At 43.7% G+C, this 12,923-nt stretch overlaps 1 protein-coding gene across 1 annotated transcript in view; it reads right to left on the bottom strand.

Moving 5' to 3' along the window:
* Window positions 1–943: 943 nt before the first annotated feature.
* Window positions 944–12,923, bottom strand: part of LOC137648867 (serine-rich adhesin for platelets-like) — a 56,218-nt gene continuing 44,238 nt past the window's right edge. The window contains exon 4 of the mRNA XM_068382033.1: window positions 944–1,440. Coding sequence (XP_068238134.1) covers window positions 1,360–1,440 — 81 coding nt within the window. The 3' untranslated portion in view covers window positions 944–1,359. The remainder of the gene's footprint in view (window positions 1,441–12,923) is intronic.

The following is a 12,923-nucleotide window of genomic DNA, read 5'->3' as shown; positions in this document are numbered from 1 at the left end:
TTGGATGTAGGTTCTAACGTGACCACCACCTAGTGTCTTGGTGGGGATCTAGCCTAACACCTGCCATATCTTCATGCTCAGGTAGTACCTGATAGAACCGAAGTGCACTGGATTTCCCGGGTTAGTAACAAACCAGTTTGGTTATAGGGACTTCCGCCCTTGAATGAATCTATTAAGGATGATGGTTCGTATTCTTGTGGGAACAAATAGCAAATCTTTAAATTAATTTTTACTTTTCCTAAATACAAGCTCATGTCTGAGTCTGCCTCAACGCCCCATAAGTCCTAGGCTAAAGATCAAAGTGAGGGTTGCTCCACTTATCAGGAGGGCAACCTACCTGCCACCTGACAAACAACTATGTTTACCTTGTTTAAAGTTTAAATGACTGTAACAACTTCGCTGAAGTATTTATACTCCCACTGTATTAAATAACTCTGATTGTATATTAGGAAAAATTCAAATTACTTAATTTGTGATTTTACATGACATTGTTGCATACAGTATACTGTACTAAGATATTTTAGATTACTGGTTTTACAATGCACTAAGAAAAGCTTTTCAGGTGTACACTGTCAATCTGCTCTAGCAAATTCTTAACTCTAAAGTGGTTTACACCATTGATCTGTGATAAGAAAAAATCTTATGCTGTTTAGTTATTTAACTTAAGGTTTGACTGAATTTATGGCCAGATACATGAAATCATTATACTGATTACTGTATTTAATATTGTATATATATTGTAAATAATTGCTATATCCCTTGTCATTTGACAAGGGAATGATTGTAAAATATTTTACTATTCAAACCCCATGTATTTTATATCATTTAAATGTTTCTTGTCAAGTTTTATATTGGGACATTGCACTAATAATGTTAATAATACGTATAAAATGCACAATATGCTGTGATTTATCATAAAAAGGAATTTTATAAAAAATTACTATAGAAGAAAAAGCATTTTATTTATTACCTTTTAACTATATTGTAATAACTTTAATGTACAGTAATCCAAAGAACCTCCAAATATAAACTAAATACTGCCAAAGAACAGGACATTTAAATAAAAGAGACAAATGCATAAGATACAGACTGATCTATTACCTAACCTAATCACATTTACAATGTATATCACAGTTTAAGATAGCTGCGCTAAGGAAAATTGCAAATACAGTATTATCACACTTTGAAATTCATATATAATTCTACGAAAATAAATCTGAATAGCATTCATTTTAGAAAATTATTCACAAACCCACTTCAATCACATTTTAAATATCATTAAAACAATTAACAATTTTTTTGGCCATATATACATAAATATATACAAAATTAAAGGATACTTGCTTGTCACTTTAAACCTTAATGATCAGGCGTTGGAAAGTTAATGCCCGAGAAAGAGGTGGGAGGCAATGATAGCGATGATATTTGACCAAGTCCAACCTAAGAAGTGAAAAAGAAAAAAAAATAGAAGCTTACAACTGAATAAATATTAGCTAACATATTTTGCTAAGGCTGATATGTTCTGGTACAAATACATACCTTCGTCTTTCACATAGGAGTACAGTATGACAGTTTAGCTGGGATACAGCAGTTAGAATTTCATAACCAAGTAGTTACCAGCCGTGAGTGGGGAAACCCAACCCTCTTGCTTCCTCACTGAGTAGCCAATTTGATAGCAGACATTCTCGCTGTACTTCCTAACAAATTTTTCTCTTTCCGGCGTGTTTGTAACAAAATTTTTCTCTTCCCGGCGTGTTTGTAACTTCTCCAACTAGTAAGGATGCCAGCTGATAAGCAGAATTATTTGCAGATGTTGGGCAAAAAGTGCAGCACCACAAGCTGAAGGAGACTGAGGCTCACCTCTTGTGCCCTGCCTCGAGAGGACAATCAAGCAGTCGGGCCTCTCACTGTGACGAGTGTTGGGAGTGGTTGCCGACCCAGTGGAAAACTTATGTCAGAAGGAAAAAGTAATCCTTCAACCTACTGGTCGAAAAACTCCCAATTTCTTTCCCGTAACCCTAGTACTCTGTACTCCGACCCTTCTACGTCAGTCTCTAACAAGGGACGGTTGAGGAAGATTAGGGACCCTGTAACCTTGTATCAAGCCTCAAAGTAAGGAGACCCAGTTTCCTTTCACAAAACAGGGGCTGCCTCCTGGGTCAGAGTCTCCTGTTTCTTCCTCTTTACAATGATGCCTTGTTTGTTGTGGTCCTTGGGGCTTCACGGAGCCCCACAGGAACAGAGCGCATGGAGATGATCTCTTCAAGGAGCCCCTCCCCAAAAGGAATAGAATAGGGGCCTTGTGGAAGAAGTCATTGGCTCTTTTCCTCCACCAACCACTGAGAAAAATGTCTCCCAGTTGCTCAGCACTTGGGAAGAGCCCTTTGTTGGAGGACTCGACAGAGGACCATGTTCCTACAGCAGATCGCCAGTCTCCTGACCTTCACTCTTAAAGGAGAAGGACTCCTCCAGAGCACATGAGCTCCTCAGTTTGTCCCCACAAGGTTGCCAGTCCCTTCCTCTTCAGAGGATAAAGATCTTCAACGAGCCTCAACCTCATTGCTAGACCCTACTAAATACGATTTACCCTCATGTGCTGCACCTCGACATGCATTGTCCAGACAAGCCACACCCAGACACACCTCTACACGCATCTTGCCCAAATGCACTTCACTTAGACAGGCATCATTTAGGCACACTACACCTAGAAGCCCATAGCCCGGATGAGCATTGCTTACGTCCATTGGAATACTATCACAGTACCAAGGATCCTCCAATCGTGGTTCCCTCTCCTACATCAACTAAGACACACTGTCCTCAGCGGCCTATCCCAAAGTTTCACGACTTGGAGATAGCCCAAATAAACTGGATACCGCTCCTCAAGGCGACTATCGGCACCGTACGCATCAAGGATCATTATCACCAAAAAGAAATCTCTCTGGTAGACAATTATTGCCTGTCCGAATTGATTTAAATTTAATCTCTTGCTCACTTTTTTCCAAGAAGAGTGGCCAGGACACAGGGGAATAACAGCCCACTCCAACCCAGGACCATTGAACTGTTCAGAGGTTGCCAAGGAGAGGAGCAAACCATCTAGCCACCTCTCACCTTTCTATGAGAGTGCCCACCTCAAGGAAAGAGAGGATCTTGGGGGCATTCCAAATAACAGGTCAAACATCCCAGCAGACCCTAGATATTGGAATGAGGCACAAAAATGAAAATTCTGAGAGATCCTAAGAAAAAGGTGGATGTCATTTCGCCCAGTCTTAGTCTCCTTGGCCAGTGAGAGGAACGGGAAATTTTTCTAGACTCCAACCCCTCCCGAGACCAGCTGGGTGATTCCGACTGCGCTCCCCCCCCCCCCCCAAGGTTTTATGGTGCCCGACACGAAAGAAGGCAAGTCAGATTCAACCATCTTTTATGCGCTAAATTGCATCAGAAGGGTCAATGGAGTGAGAGATGCTCATTACTCCCCTCCCATGGAGAGGAAAACAGTGATACAGACTTCGTCAGCCGCATCAGGTCTCATAAGGAACTTCCGTGTTCAATCCTATCTTTAGAAGCCCTGACAAGGTGGATACGGAGGTCAGCGAGGAAAGATTCCCTAAAGGTGGAGAAAAAATCCAGCATAAAACCTCCGGCTTTCGTGAGGCAAAGGAAATATTACTGCACACTAAGGAGGCTTCTCTTTTCCCTTTATCCCTTGATCTCACACTGACCATGTTGGCACCTGCCCGTTGCTGACCACCTAGCTGCACATAGTACAGTAGAACCTCGGTATCTGAACGTCTTGAAGCTAGAACAAATCTGTTTTCGACCAAAATGTTTGAGTAAAAAATGCCTCTGTTCTTGAACATGAATTTGGTACTCGACCAGTGTGAGTAAAAACCCGCCATGCCGATAGCCATCTGTTATGCGTTGGCCATTACTTCGGATGAATGTAAACATATGCTCTGCCTCACTTTTTGTGTTACACTGTGCTATATCTTTGTTTTGTATCCTCTTTAATTGCATCAGAAGGGTCAATGGAGTGAGAGACGCTCCTTACTCCCCTCCCAGGGAGAGGAAAACAGTGATACAGAATTTGCCAGGCATTTCGGGTCATCAGGATACATAACAAACTTCCATGGTCAATCCTGTCTTTGGAAGCCCTGGACAAGGTGGATACGGAGGTCTGCGAGGAAAGATTTCCTAAAGGCAGAGAAATAATCCAGCACAAAACCTCCGGCTTTCGTGAGGAAAGGGAAGTATTAATGCACACTCAGGAGGCTTCTCTTTTCCTTTTACCCCCTTGATCTCACACTGACTGTGTTGGCACCTGCCTGCTGCTGACCACCTAGCTGCCCATAGTACAGTAGAACCTCGGTATCTGAACGTCTCGAAGCTAGAACAAATCTGTTTTTGACCAAATTGTTTGAGTAAAAAATGCCCTTGTTCCCGAACATATATTCGGTACTCGACCAGTGCGAGTAAAAACCTGCCAAGCCGAACGCCATCAGTTATGAGTTGGCCGTTATTTAAGATAAATGTAAAAATACGCCTTGCCTCACTTTTCGTGTTACACTGTGCTATATCTTTGTTTTGCATCCTTTTTAATCTATTTTGACTCATTAGCACTTAAATGTAAAGGTGTTTGGTTTCGGTTCCAGTTTCATCAGAATAGATGCTCACCAGAATGTCAGCCAGGCAAGCCCAACCCCCCCACTGTGGTGCCCAACCACAGCAGTGGCCTCCCCAATAAACAGCTTAAACTCAGGGTCCGATCTGCTGCCATGCAAATACTAGGCGAACACATTACCACATTACTAGCAGGAGGGTCAAAAGAAAAATAAGAGTGAAAGTGGTCAAGTAAAAAGGAAAACGGTGCAAAACGGTATTGAAATGAAAAAGGAAATTATTTCTAAGTATAAAATGGAATGCGTGTTTTGGATCTCGTTCTCGAATACTCTATGGTTAAGTCAACAATATCGACAATTTTAAAGAATAAAGAAATAATAAAGGGAGCTAATGTTGCTAAAGGAGTGACTACTTTGATGAAGCAAAGGCCTCAGATACTTGACGTAGTGGAGAAGTTGTTACTTATTTTCACAAATGAGAAACAGTTACGAGGTGATAGCATTAGCGAGGCACTTAATTGTGAAAAGGCGCTAGAAATCATGCTGGGGGGGGGAAGGGAACTTCAAGCTTTTGCTGAAAAAACTCAATCCTGATACAGTAATAACCAATAGAGCTGTAAACCTATTCATTGATAATGTTATGTCTCACTACTGTATGATTCTGCAAAAGAAAGACAAAAGCAACAAACACTGGATCAGTGTTTAATTAATTAAAGGAAAAACATCCCCAAAAAGCAACAGAAAAGGGAAAAAACCCAAACCTCAATTCTCCAAAGGCGATAGAAAAGGGAAAAACCCAAATCTCAATTACCAGACATTTTTGTGGAAGAGGAATCCCTCCTTGGCAAAAACTCCTCCCTTCCTCCCCACACCGCCATCCACTTACACGGTCATACTGCAACCAAAGAGGGAAATTTTCTTATGATAAAATGATGTCTAATGTTTTCACTTTTACTGTGTGTTTTATATGTTTTATTGTATTTACTATTTGTGTATAAACTACATAACTGCATCACTTTTTATGCTAAGACGTCACGCTAATAGCAAGTCAACTGGGGCTTGGAATAAATAATTCACTTTTACATTATTTGTAATGGTAAAAAAAATGGCACGGTATTTGAACGAATCTGTATACGACTCATTTTGGAACAAATTATGGTTGAATACCGAGGTATGACTGCATCTCCTTTTCTGCATCAAAGGCTTCAATTATAATGGTAAAAGCTATGTTGACCCTTCAGGCTGCCTCCTCTCACAAGACTGCAGCAGGAAGAGGGGCCATAACTCTCTGGCCAGCCTGGCTACTGAGGTAGTTGAGCCAATCAGGAGCCATACACCTCCCCGAAAGAGAGATGAGTTGTGTGGTGGAGAGTCCTTCCGGCTACTTACAACTGGCCTTCTTAGACTGCTGCTACTTCTGAGAAGAAGAATCAGAATCAGAAGGGCTTAAATAGGAGGAAGATAGCTTCACAAGACAGCGTTACTTCTCCTTCAATCGCCTGGGAGTTGGTGTTCTGTCCAGAAGGACCGCTGACCTAATACCAATGTAAACAGTGAATTAAAAAACACTGTAACACTAGTCTTGCCTCACTGGCCAACCCCAAAAGTACTGGTTGGTGACTCAAAGATGAATAGCAGCAGCTGTTACCCAAAGCTTAAGATTTCTACACAGCCCCATTAATACTGGTTGGCATGTCAGCTTTGTCGGCTATGCTCTGTAATGGTATGAGGAGTTCAGTGAACGATACCCAACATGAAGGATATCCCCATTGGCTTACTATGCAGTGCTGGAGATTAGTCCTGTTAGGACTGTTCACTTACAGCTGAAGATATCGCAGTGGCTGTCATACCAGGCTCATGATCACAACTTACCCAAAAGGTACCAGCTGATGCGTGAGTTCTATATGGGCCCAAGGCAGTAAAATGAACAATACAGTATTCCCATTAGCCAACTGGAAGGTGCTGGAGATCAGTCTGGGTAGGCCAGTTCACTTGTAACTGATGAAACAGCAATTGCTGTAACACCAGGCTCATAACGGCTAACTGACCGGAAGGTACCAGTCAGTCTGCAAGGAACAGTCCTCTATATCGCAACAAAAATGGCTCATAAACTCTCTTTCTCCCCAAGCTTACCATGCTGATGTTTGGTCCAAGTAACACTACTTGCCAGCTCTCTCACTGGTTCAAGTTTCCTTGACTAACTTCAAAAGTATGTCATCAGATGAGTAACATTACTCCTTCCATAAGAAGGAAATCAATTGCTGTAAGTCTCATGGAACTTTTAGCAAAACTCGTTTACGCACGACTAAGCGAATGGAGAAGGAAGATGAGATTGGTAGAGAGTGAATTCTCCTTCCCCTGGCTAACCATTTCCCCTTGCCAATCATTCTTTCTTCAAAGAGAAGTCATGGACTGAGCGACCGATAACCACTGCCCTCCGAGTAAGTTAACAATAGCTTCTTCCACCATTTCACTGGGGTGGGGTTTTGTCACAAGGGGAGCACTGGAAACAGGTAGCTTGGCCAGGGCACCAGCCACCTGTTGAGATACTACCACTGGGGTATTATTGGGTCCTTTGCCTGGTCAGACAATAGTACATTACATCCCTCTCTGGTTACAGCTCATTTTGTCTTTGCCTAAACATAAACCGAATAGTCAGGCTTACTCTTTCCACATTCTTTCCCGGTCCTCACACCTGACAACACTAAGATTACCAAACAATTCTTCTTTGTATATGGAAGATCTAATTTAATGTTGTTACTGTTCTTAGAATATTTTATTTTGATTGTTTATTACTTCTGGTTTATTCATTTCCTTGTTTCCTTTCCTCACTGGACTTTTTTTCCTTGTTGGAGTCCTTAAGCTTATAGCTTCTTGCTTTTCTAACTAGGGTTATATCCTAGCGTATTATAATAATAATAATAATAATAATAATAATAACAATAACAATAATAATAATAATAATAATAATAATAATAATAATAATAATAATAACTGTAAGACGGATCACCATTTGGGGAACACCGTCAGCATCAAATTATCTTCTCTATTAAGGATGGGTGAAACCTAGTCAGAATCAGGCTACCAAGTAGAGAAACAACTACGAAGTAAGATGAGTAACATTCTGAGCTCATCGTTTTCCTGACTGATAAAGTGAAAACACTCCAAATGAATGGCCCATCAGTCAAGAGAAGAACACAGTGGCATGTCTGTACTCACCATAGCCAAAGATAAAAGGGGCTACTCTGTGACAGGAAGGCAGACAAGGCTTCCCCCTCATACACCTGTTGTTGACCGACTACTGTAACTTGTTAACGATTCAATATCTATCCCACTTTGGCTGAAACATATCCCTATTTTATAGAATGAAAGGTTTGTATACGCATAGGAAAAATATGAACTAGAGACATAGCTCTAGTTAAGAGGACGAAAGGTTTGGTGACACATAAGAACAAATATGATAAGTACCATTTGTCTGAGAGTTTGTTGCAGATTACCTTGAGAAACTTCTTCTAAACTATATCAATCTTTTTAATCTCTTCCAGTTATTGAACTTCTTTACCTGGTAACTTTAAAAGAGTTTAGTTGGTAGCTTTACAGAAGGCAAAACCACAAAGTGCATAGCAGTGAAAAATGTTATTTTTATTAATAAAATAAATTTTTGAATATACTTACCCGATAATCATGTAGCTGTCAACTCCGTTGCCCGACAGAATTCTATGGAGGGATACGCCAGCTATCACAATACTAGAAGGGGGTGTACTTACCAGCGCCACCTGTGGCCAGGTACTCAATCATTTGTTGTTTACACCTCCTCAATTATTCCTCGGTCCACTGGTTCTCTCTGGGGAGGAAAGGGAGGGTCGATTAAATCATGATTATCGGGTAAGTATATTCAAAAATTTATTTTATTAATAAAAATAACATTTTTCAATATTAAACTTACCCGATAATCATGTAGCTGATTCACACCCAGGGAGGTGGGTGAAAACCAGTGTACATGATTAAAGGATAGCTAAGTATCCCCAAATTTCATATAACAGTTATCTCAAATAACAATGAAATAATAAGTACCTGGTAAGGAAGTCGAATAGAACCGTTACTCTGCCTTTTATTTAAAGTTCGTCTTCCTTACTGAGCGCAGCGTTCCTCTTGGAGGCTGAATCAACCCAAAGGTGCCAAAGTACAAGGGGTTGCAACCCTACTAAAGGACCTCTACCAAACCTTTAACCCAGGCGCTTCTCAAGAATGAATAGACCACCCGCCAAATCCAAGGATGCGGAAGGCTTCTTAGCCTACCGTAACAACCATAAAAACAACAATAAAAGTATTCAAGAGAAAGGTTAAAAAGGTTATGGGATTATGGGAATGTAGTGGCTGAGCCCTCACCTACTACTGCACTCGCTGCTACGAATGGTCCCAGGGTGTAGCAGTTCTCGTAAAGAGACTGGACATCTTTCAGATAAAATGATGCAAACACTGACTTGCTCCTCCAATAGGTTGCATCCATAATGCTCTGCAGAGAACGGTTTTTATTAAAGGCCAACGAAGTAGCAACAGCTCTTACTTCGTGGGTCCTTACCTTCAGCAACGCAAGGTCTTCCTCCTTTAAGTGAGAATGTGCTTCTCTGATCAGAAGCCTTATATAGTACGAAAGCCCATTCTTGGACATGGGTCTCGAGGGTTTCTTGATGGCACACCATAAGGCTTCTGACTGTCCTCGAATAGGTTTAGACCTCTTCAGATAATATTTGAGAGCTCTGACAGGGCAAAGAACTCTCTCTAGTTCGTTACCTACCATGTTGGAGAGGCTAGGTATTTCGAACGATCTAGGCCAAGGACGTGAAGGAAGTTCGTTCTTTGCTAGGAATCCAAGCTGAAAAGAACATGTAGCTGATTCGGTTGTGAAACCAATGTTCTTGCTGAAGGCATGAACCTCACTGACTCTCTTAGCTGTTGCAAGGCAAACGAGAAAAGCAGTCTTGAGGGTAAGATCCTTGAAGGAAGCTGACTGGAGAGGTTCGAACCTAGATGTCATAAGGAACCTTAAGACTACGTCCAGATTCCAGCCTGGAGTGGAAAGACGACGTTCTTTAGACGTCTCAAAAGACTTGAGAATGTCTTGAAGGTCCTTGTTGGAAGACAGGTCCAAACCCCTGTGGCGGAGGACTGAGGCCAACATGCTCCTATACCCTTTAATTGTAGAAGTAGAAAGGGATCTCTCATTCCTAAGATGAATAAGGAAGTCAGCTATTTGGATCACAGAGGTATTGGTAGAGGATATTGAATTGGCTCTACACCAGCTTCGGAAGACCTCCCACTTAGACTGGTAGACTCTACGAGTGGAAATTCTTCTAGCTCTGGCAATCGCACTGGCTGCCTCCTTCGAAAAGCCTCTAGCTCTAGCGAATCTTTCGACAGTCTGAAGGCAGTCAGTCGAAGAGCGTGGAGGTTTGGGTGCAACCTGTCTACGTGTGGTTGACGTAGAAGGTCCACTCTTAGAGGTAGAGTCCTGGGGAAGTCGACTAGCCATTGACGTACCTCTGTGTACCATTCTCTTGCAGGCCAAAGGGGAGCAACCAGCGTCAGCCGTGTCCCTTCGTGCGAGACGAATTTCTGCAGAACTTTGTTTATAATCTTGAACGGAGGGAATGCGTACAGGTCGAGATGGGACCAGTTCAGAAGGAAAGCATCTACATGAACCGCTGCAGGGTCTGGAACAGGGGAACAATAAAGCGGAAGTCTCTTGGTGATGGAGGTGGCAAACAGGTCTATGGTAGGTTGGCCCCACAACGTCCAAAGTCTGTTGCACACACTCTTGTGGAGGGTCCATTCCGTGGGAATGACCTGATTCCTTCTGCTGAGGCGATCCGCTGAAACATTCATATCGCCCTGGATGAACCTCGTGACCAGAGTGAGGTTTAGACCTCTTGACCAAATGAGGAGGTCCCTTGCGATCTCGTAAAGGCTCCTCGAATGGGTCCCTCCTTGCTTGGAGATGTAAGCCAAGGCTGTGGTGTTGTCTGAATTCACCTCCACCACTTTGCCTAGCAGGAGGGACTTGAAGTTCAACAGGGCAAGATGGACTGCTAACAGTTCCTTGCAATTGATGTGGAGTAATCCTTGTTCCTTGTTCCACACTCCTGAGCATTCCCGTCCGTCCAAGGTCGCACCCCAGCCCGAGTCCGATGCATCCGAGAAGAGAAGAAGATGGGGGGTCTGGATGGCCAATGATAGACCCTCCTTGAGAAGAAGATTGTGCTTCTACCACCGGAGAGTGGTCTTCATCTCTTGGTTGATAGGGATAGAGACTGCTTCTAGAGTCGAGCCCTTGTCCCAATGAGCTGCAAGATGGAATTGAAGAGGGCGGAGGTGGAGTCTCCCCAGCTCGACAAACAGGGCCAGAGATGAGAGGGTCCCTGTGAGACTCATCCACTGTCTCACTGAGCAATTGCTCCTCTTCAGCATGCTCATGATGCACTGTAGGGCTTGGTTTATCCTGGGGGTCGATGGAAAAGCCCGAAAATCCCGACTCTGAATCTCCATTCCCAGGTACACAATGGATTGGGAGGGAATGAGTTGAGATTTCTCTAAATTGACTAATAGACCTAGGTCTCTGATTAGATCTAAAGTCCAAGAGAGGTTCTCCAGACAACGACGACTCGTGGAGGCTCTCAACAGCCAGTCGTCTAGGTAGAGGGAGGCTCTGATGTTCGATAAGTGCAGGAATTTCGCTACATTCCTCATCAGATGAGTAAAGACCATAGGAGCTGTGCTTAGGCCAAAACACAGGGCTTGGAACTGATAGACAACCTTTCCGAAAACGAATCTCAGGAAAGGTTGGGAGTCTGGATGAATGGGAACGTGAAAGTATGCATCTTTCAAGTCCAATGAGACCATCCAGTCCTCCTGTCTGACCGCTGCTAAGACCGACTTGGTCGTCTCCATTGTGAACGTCTGCTTGGTGACATACTCGTTGAGAGAGCTGACGTCCAGCACCGGTCTCCAACCTCCTGTCTTTTTGGCCACAAGAAAGAGACGGTTGTAGAAGCCCGGGGATTGATGGTCCCGGACTATAACCACTGCCTTCTTCTGCACAAGTAGCGACACCTCCTGTTGCAATGCTAGCCTCTTGTCCTCTTCTTTGTAGTTGGGAGAGAGGTTGATGGGCGATGTGGTCAGAGGCGGTTTGAGGCAGAATGGAATCCTGTAACCGTACCTCAGCCAACTGACAGACTGTGCGTCTGCACCTCTCTTCTCCCAGGCTTGCCAGAAGATCTTGAGCCTGGCACCTACTGTTGTCTGGAGAATCTGAGAGTCAGTGCTTTCCCTTGGATGTCCTGGGTCCTTTCTTAGACTTGCCCCTGTGAGAGTCTGGACGGGAGCTTCCTCGGCTGGGGGCTCTACCACGAAAGGGCGGTATGAACCTAGTGGCCGGGGTATCAGCCACTGGAGAGCGATAAGTCTTGGGAACAGAGGTGGTAACCTTAGACTTACGAGCCGATGAAGCTACAAGATCGTGCGTGTCCTTCTGTATCAGGGCAGCCGACAAGTCCTTAACTAGCTCCTCGGGAAAGAGGAACTTTGAGAGTGGAGCAAAAAGGAGCTGAGACCGCTGGCACGGTGTAATGCTGGCTGAGAGGAAGGAACACAGTTGTTCTCTTTTCTTCAACACCCCTGATACAAATAACGACGCTAGCTCACCCGATCCATCCCTGATAGCCTTATCCATGCAGGACATAATTAACATGGCAGAGTCTTTGTCCGCAGGAGATGTTTTCTTGCTGAGGGCTCCCAGGCACCAGTCGAGAAAATTGAACATCTCGAAAGCTCTGAACAACCCTTTCAGAAGATGATCCAGGTCTGAGAAGGTCCAACAAACCTTCGAGCGTCTCATCGCAGTCCTCCTAGGCGAGTCCACCAGACTTGAGAAGTCAGCCTGGGCAGAGGCAGGAACTCCCAAGCCTGGTGCTTCCCCTGTGGCATACCAAACGCAACCTTTCGATGCGAGCTTCGTTGGAGGGAACATGAAGGAAGTCTTGCCCAGGTGTTGTTTAGACTGAAGCCAATCCCCTAAGATCCTTAAGGCCCTCTTGGAGGATCTAGCTAGGACAAGCTTAGTATAGCACGACTTAGCTTGTTGCACGCCTAGCGAAAACTCAGATGGAGGAGAGCGGGGAACAGCAGAGACGAAGTGGTCAGGGTAAAGCTCCCTGAGTAGAGCCAAGACCTTTCTAAAATCAACAGACAATGGAGAAGGCTTAGACTCCTCCACGTCTGATGAGGGATCAAGATGTGCCTCCTCAT

Source organism: Palaemon carinicauda, chromosome 10 (genome assembly GCF_036898095.1).
Source record: "Palaemon carinicauda isolate YSFRI2023 chromosome 10, ASM3689809v2, whole genome shotgun sequence".
Lineage (NCBI taxonomy): Eukaryota > Metazoa > Arthropoda > Malacostraca > Decapoda > Palaemonidae > Palaemon > Palaemon carinicauda.
This window is presented reverse-complemented; position numbering and strand designations above follow the sequence as displayed.